This window comes from Lepidochelys kempii, chromosome 11, assembly GCF_965140265.1.
Source record: "Lepidochelys kempii isolate rLepKem1 chromosome 11, rLepKem1.hap2, whole genome shotgun sequence".
In the NCBI taxonomy this organism is placed as follows: Eukaryota; Metazoa; Chordata; order Testudines; family Cheloniidae; genus Lepidochelys; species Lepidochelys kempii.
This window is the reverse complement of record NC_133266.1, coordinates 17,550,077-17,577,044: the sequence shown is the minus strand read 5'-3', so window position 1 is coordinate 17,577,044 and position 26,968 is coordinate 17,550,077. Positions and strand designations below refer to the sequence as shown.

Below are 26,968 nucleotides of genomic sequence, written 5' to 3'. Positions count from 1 at the left end.
TGTAAATGGCTGTTTACTTGCAAACCCTCCTGTGAGTCAGGCCAGGAAGAATGAAGGCTTGGGGTCTCACAGGAATGTGACCATGTCACCTGGTACTGGAATCCATCTTAAACCTGGTGCTTTTCCATTTAGAAGGAGGGGTGAGGACTCAGAGAGACAAAAGATTCCCACCTTGTGCCAAAGCTATATAAGGGGGTGGAACAGAACAAAGGAGTTTCCAGTCATGCAAAATCCCCTAGTTACCACCTGAGCTGGAGCTAACAAGAAAGGATTGGGCCCAGATTAGGAAGGAGTCCAGTCTGTGAAAGAAGCTTATTGGAACATCTCTGAGGATGAGATTTAATCTGTAATCAATTTCTTAATGTATTAGGCTTAGACTTGTGTGCTTTGTTTTATTTTGCTTGGTGATTTACTTTGTTTTGTCTGTTATTACTTGGAACCACTTAAATCCTAGTTTTTGTGCTTGATAAAATCACTGTTGCTTATTAATTAACCCAGAGTAAGTAATTAATACCTGGGGGAGTAAACAGCTGTGCATATTTCTCTATTGGTGTCACAGAAGGCGGACAATTTATGAGTTTACCCTGTATAAGCTTTATACAGAGTAAAATGGATTTATTTGTGGTTTGGATCCCATTGGGAGCTGGGTGTCTGGGTGCTGGAGACAGGAACACTTGTTAAGCTGTTTTCAGTTAAGTGTGCAGCTTTGGGGCGCGTGGTTCAGACCCTTGGTCTGTGTTGGAGCAGACTCGCATGTCTGTCTCAACAAGGCAGGGTTCTAGAGGCCCAAACTGGCAGAGAAAATGGGCTTAGAGGAAGTCTCAACACATCAGGTGACAGTCCCAAGGGGGTCTCTGTGACTGAACCCATCACAGCGTGCTCCGTGGGTGGAACAATTTCCTGAGGCCACTTACTGTAAAGTTCCAGTCTAGTCTATTGTGAGGGTCAAAATGACAAAGTAACAGCTGTGCAAAATGCAGGTGACCATGACATCCTCCGTGGTCATAGAATTGTTCGAGTAATTTAGGAACAAATTGTGCTGTCCTTATTCATGAAAATGGAAAATTCTCATTTAAGTCAGCGGATTGTTACTTTGTCTAAGCAGGCAATGTGAGGTTCGTCCCTTATAGTGTTATTAGTTAGCAGAGGAAAAGATTTTTCAAGATATGACTTTTATCTTGAAAATTTTCCTTTAGGCCACATAATATTTTATAACTTCCCAGCATGCTTCATAGAATGAAATCAGATGTTCAAAAACTATGAATAAATTAAGACTGGGTTATAATTTCTCATGTCCATGAGTTAGAATTCACCAGTAAATAATCATTCACTCTCCTGGGCTCTGCTATTGATAAAACCAAATCAAGTTGTGCTCTTACAGGTCATATGGGGGGAGGGATAGCTCAGTGGTTTGAGCATTGGCCTCAAAGGGTTGTGAGTTCAATCCTTGAGGGGGCCATTTAGGGATCTGGGGCAAATATTGGGGATTGGTCCTTCTCTGAGCAGGGGGTTGGACTAGATGACCTCCTGAGGTCCCTTCTAACTCTGATATTCTATGATTCTAAGATGGCACTTCATCTAGCAAAACCTTGCTTGGATTCACTAAATTTTTGTCATAAAAAATGTGCATAGCGACATGTTTCTTTTTGTGTCTCTAGAACATGGGTGGGCAAACTTTTTGGCCTGAGGGCCACATTGGGGTGCGAAACTTGGAGGGCCGGGTAGGGAAGGCTGTGCCCCCAAACAGCCCGGCCCCTGCCCCCTATTCGCCCCCTCCCACTTCCCTTCCCCTGACTGTCCCCCTCAGAACTCCCGACCTATCCAATCCCCCCTGCTCCTTGTTTCCTGACTGCTCTCTCCTGGGAACCCCTGCTCCAAACCACCCGCCCAGGTATCCCACCCTCTATCCAACCCCCTCTGCTCCTTGTGCCCTGACTTCCCTGACCTATCCACACCCCCGCCCCCTGACAGGCCCTCCAGGACTCCCATGCCCTATCCAACCCCTTGTTCCCCGACTCCTGACTGCCCCAGAACCTCCACCCCATCCAACTGTCCCCTGCTCCCTGTCCCCTGAGTGCTCCCGGGACCCCCCGACCCTAACCGCCCCCTGCTCCCTGACTAGCCCCCGGGACCCCCTACCTACCCAACCCCCTCACTGCTGCATGCGTGCGAGCACTGCTGCCACCCCCTTACCATGCCACTCAGAGCGGAAGGAGCTCGCAGCCCCGCTGCCCCCATGGCTGCGTGGCTACGGGGGAGGGGAACAGCGGGGGAGGGACCGGGGGCGAGCCTCCCGGGCCAGGAGCTCAGGGGCTGGGCAGGAGGGTCCCACGGGCCATAGTTTGCCCACCTCTGCTCTAGAAAGAAGTGGGCAAAAACTGTGCCATTAAAATAGTCAATTTTTGCCAAACTGATGTAAAGATAAAATTTGTCAGAAGACTGAATTGCTCAGGGGTTTGGCAATGAGGTATTTCTGTCTGGGTGATAGTGACCTAAAATTGTTATAGGACCATCAGGAACTAGACTGAGATTACAAAGCCAACACTGTAACAAACACTAGCCGTTATTTTTGTTGGCTGCCACAGTAGAGCTAGAAAAGGTTGAAGATTCATGGAGAATTAATGCCTTTTGGCAATCTCGCTGGAACAGGATTGGCAGGGAGGCAGAGAGGATGCTGCCTGTGTTACATCTATTCTAGGGAAAAACACAGGTCTTCTGTCATTAGGATCGTCTATGTGGTATCTTTCACAAGCACTAAATTCAGTCTTCAAAAACTTTAATTGGTACAGCCCATTGACCAATCACATTTTGCTTACTATGGAGAGTCAAGACCTGACTCTTATCGTTCACTGGTTTCATACTTCATTGACTTTCATAAATATACTCCTGATTGATGCTGATGCAAGAGAAATGAGAATCGGTCCGAAAGATCCAGACTTGGTGGTTATGAAGAACGCTTGATTAGTTTATTGTACACATCTTCCTTTTGCCGAAACAAGTTTTACCAACTGGCACTCTTTCAGACCTACTCACATTCACTTATCTGTGAATTGCATCACATTACACAGCTCCTTTGGATTTGGCCTGCTATCTTCAGTGGCTTCCTAAGAAAGATGTCTCTTTCTGATAAAGCCTTTGAATTAGGCCAAGTAGAGACTTGATCTCTGGGTCTGACACATGCACGTCTGTTTCTGTAATCACTAGGCTACTGGATATATCAGGATGGGTATCTCTAATTTTGACCCGAAATTCCATCCTGGACCTGAGACACTTTCCCAACAGAAATCCATGTTTAAACCCAGGTGTTCCTGAGAAAAGTTTCGGGTTTGAGAAACTGGCATTTTCCAGAGAGAAAATACTTCATCAAAAAATCCTGACAAGCTCTAATACCAACTGTCTTCAAATCCCTTTTGACTTCTGTGGAGGAGCTAAGAATGCTCATGCAACATCATCTTGCAGGATCAGTCTTCTGAGGATCAGAACACTGCAACAGATCCCTCTCACTACTCTCATCAGTCATTGTCTCAACAACCCATTCATGCTTTCCTACTTTTTATCTGTTATCATCTTTGTCCAAATAATTTAGTTTCACAGTTTAAATGCCTCATATATTCCATAAAAGCAAACAACAAAGTGTAATCCTTTGACCTTTTCAGTGTTCTTTGGTGTAATTTACTGACTGCTCACTTTCTCCCTACAGCATGGCCCTTATAATCACGATAAAAATGGACAGACAGTCCAAATATGAAATGCTGGAAAGGTTACAGCCTTTGGATTGGTTATAAGTCTATTAACTGTTCAGAGTATTTTTACGAGGAAAGATTTTAACAAGAACAGAAAATGGCATCAGATGAATCACAGTTGTTATGGAATAGGGAAATGATATAAACATAACCCATTCTCCTTAACACATTAACACGGTAATCTTGTGGCCTCTCATTTTATGTCATTGCAACCAACCCTTTTCTCTTTAAATGCATCCAGTTATCCATGTAAAATTAACCTGATAAGATATTGAGATGCAAATCTTTTAAACTTTTCTCATCTGTTTCATCTTGACATCTGTCATTACTGAAACATCTTTAATGCCATATTCTGTATTTTATGGTTTATTGAATTCCTTGTATTATTTTGAGTACATTAGTAGGTTTGTTTGCTTTAATCCCCCAATCCTTACTTGCTTGGCTCTTAGAAGTGGTCTTGTAAGGCAGGTTTCTAGATGTTTGGTTTGACAAGCAGGGGGAGAATGCTTTGTGTGAAGAAAGCTTAAAGGTAGATGGCAAAATTGTGTTGCGGACAGGGTGAAAGTTCAGTAGCTGTGCAGATTTGTTTCATTCTCTCTCTGGGATACATTGCGTAGGAGTCTGCCTGCCTGAACCAAACTCTTCAATGCCGCTGGGATAATTTCTCCAAGGCAGGCGATGCATAGAGCTATTCTAGACTCTAAATTGGTCACTTCACAAGCCAGGGGACTTGCTGGGACAGATTAGGAATGTAGATGGGGATGCTCCAGGCTGCAGAGCAACTCAGAGGCGGCCCTTGGGGCTGCTGCACACCTACCACTACTCCTAAATGCCCCAGGAGCAGCAGTAGGGGGTTTTAAGCCAGGTCAGAATCTGGCAAAACGAGTTACACTGCTGAAAGTCTGGTGTAAGGGAGATCAGATTCAGGATCCTTTTTTGTCAGTAGTTCCTGACTGACTTTCTCGAAATTGGATTTTTTGTTTTGATGTAACTTTCCAGAGCCAATCAGAAAAAAATTAGATGTAGGGGCAGCAGGCATGGAGTAGTGCCGTGTTTGCTTCCTTTTCATTCCCATAGCATTCAATTTAGCTAGGTGTTTTAGTGTCTGGCACTAGACTTTCTCTGATTTAATTAATTCACTCATATTAGCACATGACCCAGGCTAAGACTCTTCTCTTTCTCTCTGCAAAAATGCAGCTTGCTTATCCAAATAGTCTCCTAATCCAGTGTGTGTGTGTGTGTGTGGACAATGTGTACCCTCGTGCTAGCAAACTACTGACCAGTCTACTCAAATGCCTGGGTGTGTTGAGCTTTATCTGGCTGATCTGTGCTCATAGAGTTGCTGTGGAGCATATTGCCGGTGAAACAGAAAGTGTGTAATTTCATGATGCATAAACACAGGTGCCAATGCAGTCTTCTGTTTCCCTAATCACTAGTATTGAAGACAGCTGTTTGATACGTCCGCTCAGAAGAGAATTCCAGAATGATTTTTCCTTGTCAGTATTTAAATCCTCAACATCAGCCTGCTGAACACCATTGGAGGGAAGGAGGAGGGTGTGTTAATGAAACCATTTTAATGACCTGCTTTTAATCATAATGGAAAATTTTTTAATGCTTTGCAGAGGTGGAGTTCTGTGGTGATCCCAGTCTGAAGTGTTTGGAAGGACAGAAAAAGGACACAGAATCAGTGTAAGGGTTTCTGATTGATGCAGACCTAGGAATATAACAGCACTGTTTGGTGTGTAATGAATATTCTTCATTATATTGAATATTTGTAGTAATAAGCTCTACGATTTTGAATGCTTTCTTTTTTCCACCTCATGTCTGTTTTGCAAAGGCTCATGCAATTCTTCATAATACTTAAGTTTGAAATGCTTCTGTGTTCATTTGTCTTAGAGAAACCACATGCAAAGCCAACCCATAAACTTCAGTGTCACCAGCACAAGCTGCAAAAGCAACCCTACTGTACTATAGCAGACTAGTGTGTATGATAAATTGGAAGATAAAATTTCAGTTAGAAAACCGATTCCAGGGGGATTGAGTGACTCAAAGGATTCACAATGAGATAGAGAGACTTTCACCTCTAGGTCACCTGTTTAATTCTAGTCAACGTCTACACTGACTGAAAGTTTTTCCTATCTGATGGCTTTTTGATGTCCTATCCTAGTGACAGCACTTAAAACATTTTCCCCCCAATTTTCAGAGATATTACCAGTTCCAGCTGTGTTCTCCATTTCAGGTATGAAGGATAGCTCTCAAACTGAATTTTTCTAGATGGAAGAAACTTTTAAAATGTGACCAATATATAATCTTTGGCAATTTTATTCTAGTCTCTAGTAGGCTCATGATCCTATCACAAAAAAATCCCCATAATTAGCACTCTTGTTGACAATCTCAGTAGAGGAGGCCAAAGAATGAATGAGCTATGGAGACTGAACTATCCTGTTGCCCCAGGGATGCTTGCCCTGTTGGTACTGAGGTATGTGGAGTGGTGGGAATGTTTGAATTGTACCTGTTCTGAGGATAAACAGGAAGACTTCAGTCTCTAGAATTGTCAATCTGACACTTATCACAGTTGCTATGTTCATATACATTTTTAAAAAAGACAAATATAATCAGTTTCACGTTTCCAAAATATATGATTCTGGGCCAAATCCTTGGTTAGCAAAAATTGGCATAGCTCTATTGAACTCTGACCCTGTACCCTTAAACTGTATGAAGAGATCTTGGATGTTTATCTTGGTAAAATAATCTTACACTTTTCCAGCAGTCATGATATATACATCAAAGTATAACCTTCTCTCTGAAGGAGACAATATGAATCAGAAAATGTCATATGTGGATTACAGGTGGAATTTCTGCATGTTAATAACAATACCTTGGTTCTCCTGGATGCGGATTATTAGGTCCATCTCCCGGTGTACCGAACATTTCTTTCCATTATAAAATTAGTGTATTTTCAAAGTGTGTAATACCTCTGGACTGAAGATTGCTTTTACCCTGAAAATTCCTAAATCCAAAGGTATGGCTTCATTGCGCAGTTAATCCAGGCTCTTTCATGGGTGTTGCACCATATCCACCTCTATCCACACACACAACCCTCTCTCCCAAATTTAGTGGTACTTTCAGCCAAAGCTAGCTGGCCTGCTTTGGACTGCCAGCTAAAATACAGGTTCCACAGTTACTCAGGCTGGTAACCTACTGACTTTGCAGTGAGGATAGGGGCTAAACCACTCAAGTGCTGATAGTCCGACAGTGCTTTCCCACAATTTCCCCGTTGTGCCCAGAAAAACAAACAAACACTTCCACAATTCATTGGTAAGGCTATGGTTTTATCACGGAGGTCACGGAAGTCACAGAATCCATGACTTCCAAAGACCTCCGTAACTTCAGCCCTGGCAGCTGGGAGCTGCAGGGTTCTGCTGCCTCCCGCAGTGGCAGGGAGCTGTATCATACCCCCACTGCCTGAGGTAGCGAGCCCCAAAGCTCTTAGCCGACATAAGCAGCAGAGGTTCCCCCAGCACCCAGTCGCTGCAGGCATGGGGAGTACCCCGCAGTTCCCCGGCCTCCGCCATGGGAGGGCAGGGGGACCCCTGGCAGCTCCCTGGCTGCTGCCACAGGAGGGCGGGGGACCCCGGCAGCTTCCCGCCCACACCACAGGAGGGCAGGGGGACCCCAGCAGCTCCCCGCAGCCACCACAGGGCAGGGGGCATGGGGACCCTGCAGCTCCCCACCAGGGAGGTGGGGACCTGGAGCTCCCAGCCACCCCACAGCTTCCCATTTTATCATGGATATTTTTAGTAAAAGTCATGGACAGGTCACAGGCTTCCGTGAATTTTCTTTATTGCCTGTGACCTCTCCGTGACTTTTCCTAAAAATATCCATAACAAAATCTTAGCCTTATTCATTGGTAAAGAATCATAAAGCAGCTCAGCTTACTGCAGCACAAAGAATCCTGGGCCCTTCGCCAGAAGTCCTAGTGTCACCAGTAGGTGAGTGCAGCACCAGTGAGGACACATGGAGTTGGGTATGGTTTTGCAGTGTGGCTGCTCACACCTGGCCTAGGCTAACCTTGGTGCTGATCACCTGAGTTAATTCTGCAATGAAGAAATCCCCTCAGGAGCATCAGGCAGCAGATGATAAACTGAAAAGAGAAGGCTGGTAAATTGTTTTATCCTGATATGTAGGTACAGTATTCCTCATGACGTGGGCAAACTGTTAGTGAGTGGTACAACACTTAAGGTCTATTCCTGCTAGACAGCCACTCTCTCAGAAGGTGGAATCTCTCAGGAGGTGCATTTCTTCCCATTTGAATTACTGTAGGTCTCTTAGCTGGCCTGTAGGTTGATCACTAGGAGATAGAAGCCTACCAGATAAAGCTCTTTCTTTGGGACAGGAAATATGTTGCACAGAAATATCTGTTCAGAGATAAAAGCTTGTTTTTCAACATTTTAGCCAATGTTTTTATCTTTAGTTTGAAGAGAGAGTCTGATTTTGAGGTTCAAACTGGCCTTTGGCTTGTCTGAATTAGAATATTTTTGTTTGTTAAGATTCATGGGCAAGATTTTCAAAAGTGACTAGTAATTGTAGGTGCCTCAGTTGAGGGTGCCCAGCTGGAGGCAAAATAAAGGGAAGAGATATTCAGAATGTATATTTCAGAAGGTACTTGCTTTCTGGAAATCAGGCTTCTTTAAGGTGTCATGAGTTGCACACCCAAGAACTGAGGTACCCACAATCACTAATCACTTTTGAAAACTCAACCCATGTGTCATGGGCTATTATTTCCTAGTTGGAAAAGGGTAGGGCTAGACCTAGATTTGTAACTGTTGATAAATCTAGACTATAACATTTTTGGGAGCCTTGTCCTCACATATATGTGTAAAATGTCCATAGTAGCTCAGTGTCAGTACTGTACAAATAATTGATAGATAGTCTTACATTCATTATTTGTGTAGTGGATTTGGGAATGGTTTCTGCTAAGTGTCTGCAGACAGGACAATCAAAGCACTTACTCAAATGAAATCATGCCCTTCCACTGGGGTGGTTGCCTCCAAACTATGACTACCTCTAGCTCACGCCAAGGTGAGCCTATTGGTCAATAGAAATGTATTTTAGGGAAGGTTATGCTTGGCTGGTATGATGATGAATGGATAGAGATACTGTGCAAAGATGACAAAAGTTAACCCTTTCTTTCTCATGTCTGGCATTTTATAAAGAGGAGAACAGCATTGTATTGAGTTGCCGTTGCACCTTTAATAATATCCATTGTGGTATTTCACGTGAACTGTGATAATTCATCTGGAAACAGTGTTAACTACGTAGTAACTCACCGTTGTGCTCCCTCGTTATCTCAAGTGAATAACACATTTAACATTTTAATTGGTAGCAAAGGAAGCAGAGGTTTACTGTAAACAGCACTGCACAAAATGGAAAAAGAAAGTGATTGGAGCAATAATTGAGATTTCTTCACTGATTAATTGCCACGCACATTTAAATATTCTCTCACTGAGCTCATTTATAGCGATTAATCTCTCTACAGACTAATTTACAGGTATTATATAGAAAACTGGCTGAATTTTGATCTCACACCAGAACAAAACCAGTATAAGTGAGGTCAGATAGGTCTGAAGTTGGGTAGAATGGGAAACCTGACACTGGATATATTGCTATCAGGACAGATTGTGATTCCCCTTAGTCACCTTGAATAGCTTCTTACAATAGTAATCCCACTGAAGTCATAGGGCTATTTGTGGTTCAAGGTACTATTCAAAATAAGTAAAAGGAGTTAGAAACTGGTTCTTATACATGTAGGGTCAGATTCTGCTCTATTTTAGTCTGGTTTTCCACTAAATAGAATGGATTTGGCACTGAGTGAAACTAGGAGGATTGCAACCTTGCTGAAACCATTATTTTTTTAATGGTTTTCTTTCTAAAACTGGTCTTGACTAAAGATTTTGGACCAAATCCTCCAATCTTTGTTCAGGGAAAGCTCCCTTTGGCCTTGCTGGAAGTTAGCCCAGAGTAAGAGCTGCAGACATTGCCCTTTGACATTTACAGATGCACTCAATGTTGGTTGCAGTAGAAGTTTCTTATACTTGGCTCTACATTTATGTGCATACTTATTTGCCTCTATTTGGGTCAGATTTTGATCACAGTTACGTAGTTATAAATCCAGAACATCCTCATTAACATCAAAGACATTATTTCAGATTTACACAAGTGCAGCTGAGAGAAAAATCTGACCTACATTTCCAAAGCACACTAGACAAACCATTGCATGCACAATATACCTCTCTTAGAAATGTGAACCTTTTAAGACATTTTCCGTTATCCTGGACACTTGGAAATTTTTTTTTACGTGATGCAAGTTATGTCTTAGAATTAATAGAAAAGGTCACCAATAATGACACCACTAATTTCCTCCACTGCAGAAGTACCAGAATTTCACAGGATTAAATTCTATGGCCTGTATTATGCAGGAGGTCAGACTGGATGATCATAGTGGTACCATCTGGCCTTAAAAATCTATGAAAGGTGCTCAGGGTTTTCAACTCCCAGAACATTGCAGGATTGGGCTCAATATTTGTGCCTCATAAATATAAAAAGGAGTTATGCCTGTAAACATGGTTTACTGGGGAGTGTGAGCAAAATGAACTGTTTATTTTTTCAGACAGCTTACTAGCTCTGCAAACCCATTTCCCAGATCTGTTAGTAAAAGACTATACAAACACAGGGGGCCCTGATAAAGCCAACCAAGGACAGTATCAACAGCTGGGTGGTGGTGGTTTATTTTTTGTTTTTAAGATATCACCTCAATATATTCAGTTTACATTTCTCTCTGGACAGATCAACTTTTTTGGAACAGAAAACTTGTTCCTGGAACACAGCCTACTCGATTCACAAAGTTATTAACTGCTGGATTATTAGAAAGTTAACGATGAAAGACAGAAACTGTTAACTTGAATATTGAAATGTGCATTTATTTATTTCAGTGACACTGGAAACAGCCTGATATTTCTAGTAGATTGCAAGGAAAACAAACCACCAAAGCCATGGAGAGAAAAAAACAACTGCAGAAAAGGGAATTTGGGAAAAGACTTTCTCTGGACAGCAGTCTTGTGGTAAGGACTAAAATATTCATTTACTGTTGTGTGTTTTGGCATTAAAAGTATTGCTCTTTAATTTAAGGAAGCATCATCTGGCACATGCTCTGGATGAATTATTATTGATATACCAAGGACCTGATCCTGAATTTAATGAGAGCATGATCTTGGCCCCAAATCTGCGTTCAAAAAGTAATGTTTTAGCTGCTGAGTGGAATAAACAAAGAATTCTTTTACAGACATATCATGGATGCCCAGATTGGAAAATACTTGAAATATGTGTTTACAACTAGTATGCTGAAACTGAATAAACTGAGAGGTCTCATCCTGCCCACATTCACCACTGTGACTTTTGCAGAGGCTACTCCTTATTCTGAGAAGGGAACTTTTTCCTTGGAGGTGATCGCAGATCTGCCGCCTTCTCAGAGTAATGAGACTCCTGGGAATGATGCTTGGGGAAGTGGCTGGCATGCTTAGTGAGTCTCCTCCATTGTATAAATGCAGAAAAGGATGGGTCTTGCTTGACTGGTAATGTCAGCTGTTCAGGGAAACAAATGTAGAAAGGGGACATGTCTGTGGGAGCAACAACAACAAACAATGAACAACAACAAACAATGAAGTAGTGACAAATGACACATGCACATAACACTCTTCCTCATAGCACAGAACAGAGTCGCTTCTTCTTGGATCCCCTGAATGAAGGGGAAAAATCAAATGTATTTAAGCCCCGCTAGAGCTGAGCAAATTTTTTCAGACAAATAGCTTAGTTGACAAAAAATGCAGTTTCAGGTCAACCTGAAACTATGTATGGATTTGACACCAATAGTTCTGGCCAGTCACAAAATGGCTAGAGGAGGAGGCGAAGGAGGTGGGGATAGTGGTGGTACCTGCTTTCCGCCTCCATGCCATAACCTTTAGCACAGCTGAAAACCCTTAGGGAAAGAGCTTGAAAATGAGGCCAGGTAAGCTTTTCTCAAAGAAAAAATGTAGACACAAAAATATGAGGATGATTCATACTGTGAAGCATCATGAGATTTTCTACTAATTAAAAAGTTCGAATGAATATTTTTCTGAATACTTTACCAAAAGCAGATATATTTTAATCCGTTTATTTCTGCGGAGACTAAGAATCCTCTTGCCCTTAGTACCAGCAAAATATCCACTGAGGGCCCTGTTCAACTCTTGTTAGATCAAGAGAAGTCTTACAATTGACCTCAAGGGAACTGGATCACTTTTAGGTTAAATGGTCATATGATTACTGCTATTATTGTAACAACTAGAGGTCTCCACTATTGCCAACAACTGAGAATTTCAATGCACAGGCTATTAATTAATATTTATAGACAAAGCATGCAAACCTTTAGAGCAATGACAATGATATTTATAGTTCCATGATCAGGTGAAATGAATGACAAAATATTTAACTTGATGTAACAACCCTTATAGAAAATCCCTATACGACTTCAGAATAATACCACCCTTTTCAGTGTTCTATCTGATGGTTGACCTTCCCCACCCACCTGTAATAAGGATATAGTTTTTGTATAGGAATTTAGAATAATTTCTATAACCTGTATTGGTTTCATCCCTATTAAGCTCTTGGGAAGCTTTCTATTATGAAAATCTGTGTTTATATGTTACAGATAAGACATGATTATTATTTAAATCAGAGACACATGTGGGGAGCTAGGATTAGAACTCTTGATTTTCATCTTAAAAAAAAACAGGCCTCTGTCACTTCAGATAAAGGAAAGCTCCTTTAGATGACCTTATTAATAGGGGTCCTCTGTTCTGTCTGTGGGCCAGTCAATAGATGGAAACAACACAAACTCTCTCAGACATCTTAGACAAAGTCCATCCACCTACATGGAACTAGAGCCCTATATTTTTCACAAATTCATGATGATGGAGGGGCAGATGGGCCAAAGCTGATCGGTATTGCAAACCTGGGTGCCAGGTGCCTGGAATGGAGAGCTGGAGTCAGCCTCACAGGTCAGAAACCACTGCTGCATGGTGAGTGAGGGGCAGGCTCACTCTGCAAACCCCATCACCCAGAGAGTCTTTCACATGTTGTGGGCAGGATGCAATACTTGTGGATAAAATGAATAAAATAAAATAACATGAAATTCACAAAAAATTATAACAAAAATATGTTTACTGAGCTCTTACATCACTGTGAATTGCTTTTGTAGGATGGGGGTCACAGTCACATCAGGGTTATGCTGTGATTACTGAAGGTACTTCAATTTAGAACTAAAATAAAATGCAAAAGAAATAATGTCAATGGAATAAGGTTCTTTGCGATATATTATTCAGCCATTCGGTATTTCTCTGTGTTGTACAGTTTTTCAGGCAGGATATGATCCCTGGTAAACAAAGGAGACAGAACTGGGACTCAAGCTTTGTAGAAGTCTGTTGGTTTGGTCTGCAGTTTGTAGTTTTCTACAATAAACTTTATAAGATTGATTCAATATAAAATGAAAATCAAGTAGCTTAGGCCTTAAATTTAAGTTCTGTTAAGTTTTACAAATCTAATATTAGAAATGTTTCATGATTTTTAGTTTTTTCAAAAAGCTTTTTGCTCCTTCTGACATTTGGAACCAAAACATTGTATTGGTAAATGACAACCAGCAAATGAAAAATGCAAGGAGAAAAAAATAAAAGGAAAACTTGCTATTCTGTATTTTTTTCCAATCTGAGTTAGAATGCAAAACAGAACTAAAGAGCAGACTATGAAGAATACATTAGCTTTTAAATAATTCTTTCAGTTTGGAATAAGGGAAAGATATTATTAGCATCAGTGTACTTTTTAATAGGGTATTTTTAACCTGGCAAGATCCCTTTTATCCAATAATAATTACCAACTTATTTTGTAGGTGCTGGAACTAAGAGTACTGCCGCAACCCCTGGCTTGAAGTGGTTTCCATCAGATACAGGGTTTGCAGTTTGGTTCAATGGCTCTCAGCACCCCCACCATACAAATTGTTCCAGCACCTCTGACTTATTTTGTTAGTGGTGAGGGATGTTGGCCCTGAGGATGCTATTAAAACAGCTAATGAAAGGATTGATTGTATTTCAAGTTGTCCTAAGAGAACTTCTTCCCAAAGTAAGTAAATAAAACAACTTTTCAAGAAGCATCTGTGAGATAGAGAGACTATTAGAATGTGTCATTATCACTTTGAATACAACTAGCTGTGTATTCACGAGGTCTAATACTCTGTGAAAATAATAAAAGGCTCACCAGAAGTCTAGCCTTTGCCTGATCCAAACTGTTCAGTTGTCCCCAGGACACTTTCTGATCAAAAAAAGTCAATGTTACAAGCTGTGCTCTTTATTTATGTGAATAATTCACAAGCCGGCTGTGTGCTTGGTTAGCATTTGCAGCTGTGATGGCATTTAGCTGAGCAGGAAGTTTGAGAATAGTTTCTTTTCAAGCAAGCCAGCATTTACAAAATAAGTTTTTTACTTACTTTAAAAAGGAGGCTTTTACTTTTAAGAGCAAACTGCAGTAAATGGTTTCTTTGGTGGCTCGTGAACTGTGAGCTGATACTTTCAACCTAGTCATACACTGCTGTGATTCTCAATTGGATTAACTTCAATGACACCACTACACTGTAATGAGGGTAGCACTATAATATAATAAATTGCACTTCACAATGAGAGTAATAGCTATACCCACCCACCCCTCCTCAGATTGTATTACAGTCAAACACTAGGTAAAGGCCAGTCTAGTCAATAGTCGGTTAGGAGACCTACTGGGAAGGAACATTGTGTTTTCTAATGATTAGAGCACAGGACTCAAAGTCAGATGTTCTGGGTTCAAATCCTGGCTCTGTGTCCTTGATCAAATCTCTCTCAAATTCTATTCCTCAATTTTCTCACAGTAAAATGGAGATGATAATACTTCCCTATGTCACTAAATGTTGTGAGCCTTGAGTTTCTAGTGTGTGCTTGTAAAGTGTTTTGAGACCTTTGATGAAAGGTGTCATATACAAAGTATTATAAAAACCTCCACAGAAAGCAGTGTTGGTGAATCTGGAAGGGGATTCTTCCTACTGTGTGAGAATTCAACCAATGTCCCAAGCTGTTAGCACTGTATTGTTCAAAGTATTATCTTTTACCTGATATGTACAACCAGTTGAAAACTTGTGAAGTTTAAGGATCATGCCACTTTTCACTTGTCATTTAGCAGATAAAGGGCGACATAATCCAGTTTGGGTTGCTACATTGTGTCGCTATGAATCTCCATACTGCAGTCCAGCTGAATATGGTATTCTTTCAAATTTTCTGTCCTGATATGTTGGATAGTGTTGCATCACAGAGCAGTGTATATTTCAGTGGTGGATGCAGATTCTATTTTGAATGTGTGTTTGTGCACACACACAAATGAGAAAATACCTGTGGAAAAGTTCTAGATAGTTAGAACCAGAAAGATTCATTTCATAAATAGCTGGGGTTGAAAGAAAAGCTTCTTTAGAGTTTTTGACTTTATTTATTCTAACTTGGGTCTCAAAATGAAAGTAGCATCTGGTGTCACAAACTGTATTTTAGAGCTGGTTAAAAATAGAATTTCCATCCTGTGAGAAATTCTGAGATTTAAAAATTGGAAAACTTTCAACCAACTCTGCTGTAATCTGCCTTATGCTGTTAGTAGTCCTAGTCAAAATTATACAGCTTACATGGAACATACTTATCGACTAAGACTCATGTGAGCCAGGGGTCTTTGGGATACCAGACAGATTACTTTTGTAGGTTTCCTTAAAATGCTTGTCAAGGCCCATTTACTTTGAATAACTGACAGTTGCCTTCTCTCTGACCCTCACAAGCTGGTCATCCATGCTCCTTTTAGGGGTCCATTTGACCCAGATAAGAAATGAATCAGGATAATTATGAAGCATTCAGATTCCCCAGTAGCAACAGCAACTGGCTTTCTGGTCAACTGTCTCTATAAATCCAGGCAGTCTTCATGACACCAATGAATGTTTTCCCTGGTGTAGAAACAGTGCAGGGTAATTTGGCCTGAGACAGTTTCCAAGTTGTTTTCCAAAGAGCTTGTTTTCACTGTCATACCTTAGAGATTTTCTTAAAAGTGAAAATCTTTGGTAGGGCTGAGGGAAAACTACCTCTTACTGTTTATGAGCACACAGTATATTTTTTCCTAATTTGAAACTCTAGTTTGACAAAGATAACTGACAATGTGATCACATTTCAGGGTTAATGGCTTCTCTGACTGAATCCAAAACCATCTCATAACTGTTCATTGCACTCCTATGTGTCTTCAGCGATATATATATATATATATATATATATATATATATATATATACCAAGAGAAATCCTTCCACTCTGTCCCTCCAGGCAGTGGTAATACAATGTAATATTGTTTATACTGAAATAATAAGACAGTCCCAGTTTTTTGCAAAGGCTTGCATCATGCAAACTGCAGTTCCAGTTGTAAGGATTCTCCTCGTACTAGGACAAATCTTTCCAGTTTTATTCATTGTGGACTGAATTCAGTGGGATGACTTGTGTAAGTAAGTGGAGCAAGATTTGGCCCTTAACAAAGTTGTTCTGTGAACAAATTGTACCGCGTTATTAGAAGGTTGAAATGTCCATGTTAATTAAAGCACTCTAATGAATAACAGACTATGATGCCTCTGTGGCTCCATTTAGGTGTTTTGTGAAGTTCCTTGGAGATTTAAACCCTAGAGCTGGACAAAAATGAGAATTTCCATCCTGTGGGGAATTCTGATATTTTGAGATTTCTTTTAATTTGTTGGGATGAAATGACAAAAATGTTCATAGAATTGAAAGTTGAATAAAAAAATTTCAGTTTAGAAATGTTGAGACATTTCATTTTGTTGAAGTGAATTGAGTCTTTTTGGTTTGAATCGGTTCCTATGAGTTGCTGTGATGCCCATGGGAGTCGTAGTTTGAGTACCTCATGCCCCCATTTTCCTCAGTGGTCAAGCTCTCTGGTGGGACTACATCTCACATGATCCACCAAGGTGGCTCAACCAGGGAAACTGTGGGGCATCCAGGGAAATATCCAGCTAGGGAGCTTGGCTGGCAGATGAGAATGGGGGCACCCAGACAATAACTCCCACTGAGGCATCATGGCAATTCAGCGGGACACAGATTAATGTCAAACTGACCCAAAACAAAACATTTTAATTTGTTTTGATGACTTGAAACTTTGCTATATAGGGCAACTTGACCTGAAATGAACTATTTTGTTTAAACTTTGCCAGTGAAATACTGAATTTTTTTTGGCAAAACTGAAATTTTCCTATGGAAAACTCTGATTTTTGCAGAAACTGCATTTTCCATAGACAATCTATTCAAATGGCAAACTCATGACAAGCTCTACTAAAGATAGTGGGCTGGAATTTTCCACCTTTACTCACGCTTTGTAGTACCTTACTCCATGAGTAGTCCCAATAACTTCAATGAGACTGATCATGCAGAAAGGTACTGCTCGACATAAGTAAAAGTGGCAGAATCTGACCATTGTGATGGCTTGAATCTGATCTCATTTGCTCGTTTTACACCAGTTAAACTCCATTGACTTTAATCAAGTAGTTCCTGATTTACACCAGTGTAACTTATATCAGAAACAGATACCAAGTGTACGCCCATTCTGTAGGTACTTTGTCACATATGCATTCGGTTACCAACAAATACCTGTTCCTCCTCCTGTTGTTATACGTGCTTAGGGTTGAGTATAATTCTTCCCACATGTTCTGTTTTGTAATATGGGTTGCACTGTGATACTGACTCTTTGGCTGAATTTTGAATAATTTTGAATTATAGTTGGCTCCCATCACTGGCTGAGAAGCATTTTTTTCATTTATGGTTCCATTTGATGGGACTGTTATTTACTTTCTAACCAGCTTGTAATCTTGGTTTCATCTGTGACTTGAAGCTTTCCTTTGAGTGCCACATCAACCACATTGTCAAGACTTTATTATCAGCACAGGAATTTAGCAAAGCTCAGGCCACTGCTGCCTCAGCAAGCTGCAGAGGTTTTGATTTATGCCTGGATAACAGCACGGTTGAATTATTGCCATATCTGGTTCACAGACCTCCCAAAGTGGCTGTTACTTCTCCAGCTTGTGTGAAATTCAGCAGCTAGAGGACACACAGCTCAATGTTTCCAGCAATCAACATACCACACCTGTACTAGGAATTATATGCTGAATTCCTTTCAAATATGATATTCATTTTATCGCACTTAAACCTATAAAGCTCTGAATTTGCTTGTTTCTCCACATCTTCATGAAGTATCAGTTTCTCATGTTCTAGGACTGTCCCACTGCTTGTATGCTTACAACATATATTGTTCAAGAGTGTGTGTCTTTGTTTGGTTGTGATCTGTATTCACCACTTGCCCTTGAAAGGTAGGGAATCTGACACAATAGGAGTTCCTTGGTCTCCTCTTCCTTCAATAATAGAAAATTGATATTTATATATAATTTCAAGTTAACTTATATCAAATGATCCGAAATATTGCTTTATTAAGGACACTATGTAACCAAAAGCTGATGAAGTGATTAATATACTTTACATTAATTTTTTTATGTCTAGGCTTGGCAGAGTTCATTTTTTTTTATAATGTTGATGGATAATATCAATGTTTATTTAAGCACATTTTAGATTTTTATCAATTTAAATGTTCACAGTTATGGGAAATTATAGGGGGACCCGTTTAATGACAGTGGACTTTAAGACTCAAAAAGTTAAAGGTTTGTAACCATTAAAGCACAAATCGTCAACATCACATATCAACATATACAAAGTAAATATCCTTAAATCAAACTCTAAGTTCTTAGCAGCATTTTTCTTATGTTTCCTAACTGTAAATTTTGATTATTGTCACTGGAAATGTTTTGATTGGCTTGTGTGTGTAGAGTATAATCAGTGCTTACTGACATTTACAGATAAAAATCTAATCCTTACAAACCTATTTATATCCCATCTTTAAAACCCACAAGCCAAGATTTTCAAGTGTTTGTGGATTCTGAGTGGCTCATTTTTAGGGTGCCCAACTTTGGGCATCCGAGTAGGACCTCATTTCCAAACGTGTTGAAATTCCTTCTGAAAACCAAGCCCCTTTAAGGAGTCTTAAATTGAGCATTCAAAGAGTGAGGCATCCAGAATCACTGTTCACTTTGCAAATCTTGGCCATTTGCCAACTTCATCGCTGGTGTCATTCCATTCATTTCAAGGATGTATTCAAAACTGTGAATTGAACACTGCAGAAAGACAAGCCATACTTACCGTGCCATTGCTGAATTTCATATCTATATTTTGATCAAGAAAAACAAATATTAAGGTAGTGCTACTTGTGGTTCATAGTTAGGGGTTAGTTGAGTTTTCGCATTGACAGCAGAGATTCACCCATTGGATTATGTATCAAGAATACAGTGTATCTTTCCCCAGAACTACCGAACTCACTCTTTGAGTACAGAATGAATCTCTGCAAATTTGCAAGTATATTAGTTAATTAATTTGAGTTAAAATTAATTTTAAAATTAGTCTTTTAAGAAATTTAGCACCATGTGTGCGGCTATTTCTTTGTCCTGAATTATCTTAATACTGGAATAATGCAAACTCTTCAAACTTTCCTTATACTTAAACTAACTAAAATATCTGATTACTTAAAAATTTTTGGTAGGATTAATGGTATTTTTTGCCATTTTTCTACATAGTGGAAAGTTTCTTCTTCAGCAGAGACTTATTATAGAAGGACATTATTAGAAAAGTCTACAACGGACCTCCCCCTTTTAAAATCTCTGTCATTTCCAATTGTTTTTAATAGGACTGAGACCACAGGTGCCTTTGATTAAGATGCCCTCTTTCAAAATGGCCACTGCATTCTATTGGGAATATAAGAATGAAGCAAAGCTGCCTTCAAAGAAGATGGTGGCCCCTGACAGCACAATGTCCTGACCTACAGGGACATGATGAGAGGGGAAAATGGGAAAAAAATCAAATGTGGCTTTTTAACCTGGGGCTACAGATGGTTTACTGCTAACCATAAACATATGATTTATGCACGGTGTCATTGCAAGGCAAAGTTAAGGTGTTTTTTTGTGCCTAGGAATTTTATACATCTGTTTGTATGAGTATTAGTAGCCATGCTGCTATGTCAGTTGTGGTATGGGAGATCTCTAAGCAACAAGTTTTGCGGGAAGTGTGTTGGTGATAAAGTAAATGGTCAGCTTCTCTCTCAATCAATACTGAACCAATGCACCAGCTTCAATGGGATTGCTGCTCTTAACTCACAGAGGTGCTTTTGAAATTCCCATCAGAGCCCTCAGTTTAGCTTGCAGAGATGCAAGTACTAGACGCAGTAAAATTTACAAAGACAGTCTCCATAAATTATCTCAAAGATCTTCTGCAGTCCTGAGGCAGTAGGTATAATCAGTTGAAGTTAATGGCACTACGCACAACTTTAAGCATGTGTTTTAGTGTTATGAAAACAAAATGGGTAGACAGTTGTTAAAGCTAAAGAACTAATAAGAAATAGAGACAGGAAAACCCAGAACCCTGGATCCAAACATTCCTCAATGTTTTGGCTTGAGGCCCATCTTTAATAAGAGGCAATAATGAAGACACAATGTATTGTCAGCCGGTGAAAATCAGGATTGCACAAGGTCATTGTGATAAATACTGTGGCTGGATTTGTAAAAGGGCTGGGTAATTTTATGACCTCTAATGTTTGTAGCTTTGCAAGCTAAAGTAATGATGAGTGTAATCTGATCTCTTGCTTCAGGGGATAAAGTAATCACCTGTAGAGCAAGGACAGACTTCATACCCGCCCCAGATGGATTACACAGTTGGTTGGGCAGGATAGAAAAGCGCCTGCCTTTCTCTGATGAGGTGCTGTCCATTACCAGAGAGAGGATTGCCAGCTGACTAAAAGGACCAATAGTCTGATCTGGTTTGGCAAATCATACGGTATGTTGGTATGGAATGAATACTGAAGCAAGGGTTCGAGAAGAGTTTGGGGATGTCTGGGTTTAGTATTTAAAATAGAATTACTTGAATTTATAACACTACTCTATTCTATCCCTTAGTTGCTATTTTCAATGTTAAGGATAATAACCATACAGCTCTGTCTTGAGAGATTTTTTTTTTCACTGAAGCCTTGATGGATGTTTCAAATATCAAAACAACAGAAGAAACAGAATCTGCATTGAAAACGGAGTGGAAAATATCTTCTAACTCCTGTTTACCTTGTTTTGAGTGTTTAGGTTTGAGATTTCTGCCCCTTTATTCCACTGGAAATGTTGACTGATAAAGCCACCTATCATGGCTTGTCACACTAGTTAAAATAGAAAGTCCAATGTTTATATAGTAGCACAGTCAGCTTAGCTTTGAACTCTGTCTTATTTTCTTTCATATATAATAATATGTAACATTTCTGGAAAGTAGAAATCCCTAGAGGCAAGATTATTTCTTTTAAAGTTTAAACCATTTTAATGTGATTATTGAGCACCCAGAAGCAACTGTAAGAGGGAAATATGCTCACTGAACCGGTTCTTGTTTATTTAGAGTAGGTTAAATTATATGGTGGATGAAGACAAGTCTAAGGAATGGGATCCAGTTAGCCCAGTTGAATGCTATTTACTGCTCACTTTCTGCCTCACTAAACTGTATATTACAGTGGCACTTTTCTGTGACCACTTCCTTTAGAATGCCTTAATCTTGCAATGTTTCGTATATACCTCATGATGGGAATAATTACTTCAGCTTGAATTTTGACATAGAGAAGACACAAGGCCTGACTCTGCTCTCACCTGCACCAGCGTAAATCAGGAATAACTGAAGTCGATGGGATAAATTGGAATTACCGTGGTGCAAAAGTCAGGTAAGATTAGAATCAGGTCCACAGACTAGAAGCACAGAAACATGGTGCTTAACCTGTCTTTAAACTGCATGTTAACTCCAGTGAAGTTACTCCAGGTTTACACTGATGTAAATCGGAGGAGAGTCTTGGCCTTGTAGCCCAATAATGCCACTTTCTTCTTGAGGTGAAATCTTGGCAGTGTCCCTCTGTCTGTGGTTATTTTATCCTTATAAGATAAATAAATAAAGGCTTGAGCATTTAATACTAACTTTTGAAAACAGGTTACTGTGCTTGTTGAGTATCTTTTTTTAAAAATGTCTTCAGCTTATATATGCCTCTACCTACCATAGGGATTCAAAGTACAGGTGCAGGTTATAGTATTTGTTACGGGAAATTATTCCTCTCCTGTAGAAAAACACTGGTGGATTTACTGTTGCCGTGTCTTGGAGGAAAAGGGTTTTTTGTTTTGTGCAGTATTCAAACTCCACAGCGCCTGAAGTTCCATCATGAAAATGCAAGCGATTCCTAACTCCTATCTGTTGGGAGCAGAAGGTGCAGAGATGGAGACAGCATTCACTAAAATGGGTTACAACTTGGAATCTGGAGGGGCATGTACCTACAGCATGCCACCTTCCCCTTCAGGCTGGAACTGACAGAGCCCTATTTGCACGGCGGGGCTTCCTCAGACTCCTAGTGATGGGGAAAGAAAGCTGTGGTGCTGCCTCCCTGACTTGCCACTGGATTGTGTGTGTGTGTTGCGGGAGAGGGTTCTGCCTCCGTATTCCTGGTCCATGCAGAGGGAGACTCTGGCTCAAATGTTCACAGGAAGCAGTGGGGACCTAAACAGACATCATGACCTGTTTTTTGTAAAATATAGATTTCATCCCGGGTTTACATGGGAGAGGAGCTGCTTTATAGTTCTTAGAGGAGTAATACGTGTCTTTGCACTTCCCACAATGTGTTTCTTTTTTAAAGGAGAGAAAGAGAGAGAAATAACACCAATGACAGGACCAAATTCAGCGGTGACATAAATGATGGTTCAATTTTATTTGGCGGGTATAAGTATTAAAGTAGTGTAACTAGCACAGATCTGTTGTTCAGTGGGTGTTAAACATGCAGATAGGTTTGTGAAATGTCCATGTCAAAGGCAAGTAGAGGGAAAAGTCCTGGAGATTGAGATTAACAGCAAACTGCACTTATTTTGCATACTCAAGAAATGTCAAGGCAGTGCAAGTTACACTACTTTGCCACATACAGTAGTTTTCAAACCCAGTCATGCCTGACATGTAGCTTACATCACCACTGAATTTAACCCAGAAATTTTCTTGGGAAGTGCACCTACTTACACAAAGTCTACATGTGGCTCATTACGTTGAAATAATGTTCGGCATGCGATAGAAACAACAAAGAGCAGGACATGGCTGGGTCCACCAGACACAAATCTGCTACAACGGATACAGCATCGTAAGCATACGCTACATATTATATAATGTAAAATGTGCTAAATTAAAAACTAACCACTGCCCTAAGGAGCTTATAGACATAAGGGCCTGAATATGATACAGTGAATAAACAGAATGATGGGTGGCCTTTCTAGCTGGAATGCTTTGTGGAACAGGTGGGCCTTCAGAAGTTAGTTTTGTGTCAAGGAGAAGAAGGTGTGTAGGTGGGAGCTACGTGCATGCAATTACTGAGAGAAGAACAAATGCCTCCAGCTTCACCTTGCACCATTGCTGGCAAAGAAAACCAACCAACAGTTGATTAAGGTTGGAGATGTCACTGTTAATTTGAATTTCCTAGCTGCAGCTGGCTTATTTTATGGTCTTGGCATTATTTAAATGTACATTTTTACACTAAATTCACTTTGCATTTTACACCTTTAAGAAATGTCAGGTTGCTACAAGTTCCAGAAAAAAAATGAACAAGCATTTCCTTACAAGTCAGGTACTGTTATTTCTCAATGTGACTTTGAACTAAGTTCATTAACTTTTCCCACCTGAGACTTTTCTCCTCAATATCTGTGTATTGCCTTTAGCTGCTCCTTTGGAACTCTTTGCCTGCTATAGGCTCCCAATGCTGGGTCTGATTCTGCAGCTGTTTCATGTGTACAACTCCCAGTGACTTCATTGGAAGCTTAACATGCAGAACTGCTGCAGACTGGGTCAAACTGTAAGGCCACATTCTGTGCCCATGTATACCTGTGCAACCCCACTGAAACCCTACTGGGTTGCCTGGGTGTACCTTTGGGTAGGCGGAGAACCTCATGACCATACTGGATCAGATCCATCTAGCCCATTATCCTCTCTCCCAACAGTGGCCAATGCCAGATGCTTCAAAGGGAATAAATAAAACAGGGCAATCATCAAGTAATCCATCCCCTGTCATCCAGTCCCAGCATGTGGCAATCAGAGGCTCAGGGACACCCAGAGCATGGGGTTGCATCCCTGACCATCTTGGCTAATACCATTGATGGACTTGTCCTCCATGAACTTACCTAGTTCTTTTTTTAATCCATTCATAGATTTGACCTTCACAACATCCCCGGCAACGAGTTCCACATGTTGACTGTGCATTGTGTGAAGTACTTCCTTTTGTTTGTTTTAAACCCACTTCTATTAATTTCACTGGGTGACCACTGATTCTTCTGTTATGTGAAGGGATAAATAACACTTCCTTATTCACTTCTTCCACTCCACTCATGATTTTATAGACCTCTATCATACTCCCCTTTAGTCATTTCCTTTCTAAGATGAACAGTCCCAGTCTTTTTAATCTCTCCTCAGATAGAAGCTGTTCCATGGCCTTAATCCTTTTGATTGCCTTTCTCTCTACCTTTTCCATTTCTGATCTATCTTTTTCAGGATGGGGTCACCAAAACTGGACACACTAGTCAAAGTGTGGACCTACCATAGGTTTATATAATGGCATTGTAATATTTACTGTCTTATTATCTATCCCTTCCTAATGATTCCTAACATTTTGTTAGCTTTTTTGACTGCCACTGCACATTGAGTAGATGTTTTCAGAGAACTATCCACAATGACTCCAAGATCTCTTTCTTGAGTGATAACAGCTAATTTAGAACCCATCATTTTGTATGTATAGTTGGGATTACATTTTCCAATGTCCTTTACTTTGCATTGTCAACATTGAATTTCATCTGCCATTTTCTTGCCAAGTAACCCAGTTTTGTGAGATCCTTTTGTAACTCTTCACAGTCTGCTTTGGCCTTGACTATCCCGAATAATTTTGTTTTATCTGCAAACTTTGCAATCTCACTGTTTTACCCCTTTTTCCAGATCACTTATGAGTATGGTGAACAATACTGGTCCCAGTACAGATCCCTGTGGGATACTGCTGTTTATTTCTCTCCATTCTCAAAACTGACCATTTATTCCTACCCTTTTTCTGCTGTCTTTTAACCAGTTACTGATCCATAAGAGGACCTTCCCTCTTATCCCATGACTGCTTACTTTGCATAAGAGTCTTGGTGAGGTACCTTGTCAAAGGCATTCTGAAAATTCAAGTACACTATATCCACTGGATCACCCTTGTTCACATATTTCTTGATCCCCTGAAAGAATTCTAATAGATTGATGAGGAATGATTTCCTTTTACAAAAGCCTTCCCCAACTCTTGACTCTTCCCAAACACATTAAATTCATCTATGAATCTGATAACTTTATTCTTTACTATAGTTTCAACCAATTTGCCTGGTATTGAATTTAGGCTTACTAGCCTGTACTCACCTCTGAGGGCTTGTTTAAAAATTGGTGTCACATTAGCTATCTGGTATAGAGGCTGCTTTAAGCATTAGGTTACATACCACAGTTAGTTCTGCTGTTTCATATCTGAGTTCCTTCAGAACTCTCGGGTGAATACCATTTGGTCCCGATGACTTATTACTGTTTAATTTGTCAATTTGCTCCCAAACCACCTCTACTGACACCTCAATCTGGGACAGGTCCTCATATCTTGCACCTAAAAAGAATGACTCAGTTCTGGAAATCACTCTCACATCCTGTGCTGTGAAGACCAATGCAAAGAAGTATTTAGCTTCTCCACAATGGCCGTATCTTCCTTGAATGCTCCTTTAGCACCCTGATTGTCCATTGGCCCCAGTGATTGTTTGGCAGGCTTCCTGCTTCTAATGTACGTAGACGTTTTTTTTGCTGTTAGTGTTTGAGTCTTTTGCTAGTTGCTCTTCAAGTTCTTTTTTGCCTACCTAATTATACTTTTACACTTAACTTGCTAGAGTTTATGCTTCTGTCTATTTTCCTCAGAAGTATTTGACTTCCAATTTTTAAAGGATCCCTTTTTGCCTCTAACTGCTTCTTTTACTCTGTTTAGCCATGGTGGCATTTTTTTGCTCCCTTTACTGTTCTTTATAATTTGCAGGTATACATTTAATTTGAGCCTCTTTTTGTGGTGTTTTTAAAATGTTTCCATGCAGCTTGCAGGCATTTCACTCTTGTGACTGTTCCTTTCAATTTCCTTTTAACTAGCCTTATTATTTTTGTGTAGCTCCCCTTTCTGAAGCTAAATGCTACTGTAGTGTGCTTCGTTGGTATCCCCTCCCACCCCCAACAAGGATCTTATATTTAATTATATTATGGTCTGTATTAAAACGCAGTTCAGCTATAATCACCTCTTGGGCCAGATCCTGTGCTCCACTTCTGGGGTCTAGGACTAGCTGCTTCGAAAAGCAGACATTAATGATGTCTAGTGCTTCCAGTGCTTCACCACCCTCCTAGTGAAATAGTTTTTTTTAAATATTAGGTGAAAAAATTTCACTAGGAGTGTGGCGAAGCACTGGAATGGATTACCTAGGGAGGTGGTGGAATCTCCACCCTTAGAGGTTTTTAAGGTCTCGCTCGACAAAGCCCCGGCTGGGATGGTTTAGTTGGGGTTGATTCTGCTTTGCACAGGGGGTTGGACTAGATGACCTTGTGAGATCTCTGCCAACCCTAATCTTCTATGATTCTATGATTTCTATGTCTGGAAACTTTATTTCTGTATCATGTCCTGAGGTGACATGGATCCAGTCAATTTGGGGATCATTGAAATCCCCCATTATTATTAAGTTGTCTATTTTTATAGTCTCTCTGATTTCCCTGAGCATTTCACAATCACTGTCCTGGTCAGGTGGTCAGTAGTATATTCCTACTGCTATCCTTTTATTAATCAAACTTGGATTTTTTGTCCATAGAGAGTCTATGGTACTGTTTGGTCAGTTGTAAGTAACAAGTAAATACAACTGATTGTTTT

At 40.2% G+C, this 26,968-nt stretch overlaps 1 protein-coding gene across 8 annotated transcripts in view; it reads left to right on the top strand.

Moving 5' to 3' along the window:
- NCKAP5 (NCK associated protein 5) overlaps nucleotides 1–26,968 on the top strand; it is a 624,519-nt gene that overhangs the window by 67,097 nt on the left and 530,454 nt on the right. For 2 of the 8 annotated variants that reach the window (XM_073305275.1, XM_073305276.1), the window contains exons 2-3: nucleotides 5,366–5,481; nucleotides 10,736–10,864. In XM_073305275.1, coding sequence (XP_073161376.1) covers nucleotides 10,796–10,864 — 69 coding nt within the window. In that variant the 5' untranslated portion in view covers nucleotides 5,366–5,481; nucleotides 10,736–10,795. Of the gene's footprint in view, nucleotides 1–5,365; nucleotides 5,482–10,735; nucleotides 10,865–20,716; nucleotides 20,809–21,609; nucleotides 21,722–26,968 lie in introns of those variants that run through there. The other 6 variants (XM_073305277.1, XM_073305278.1, XM_073305290.1 and 3 more) reach the window with 5 other exon arrangements.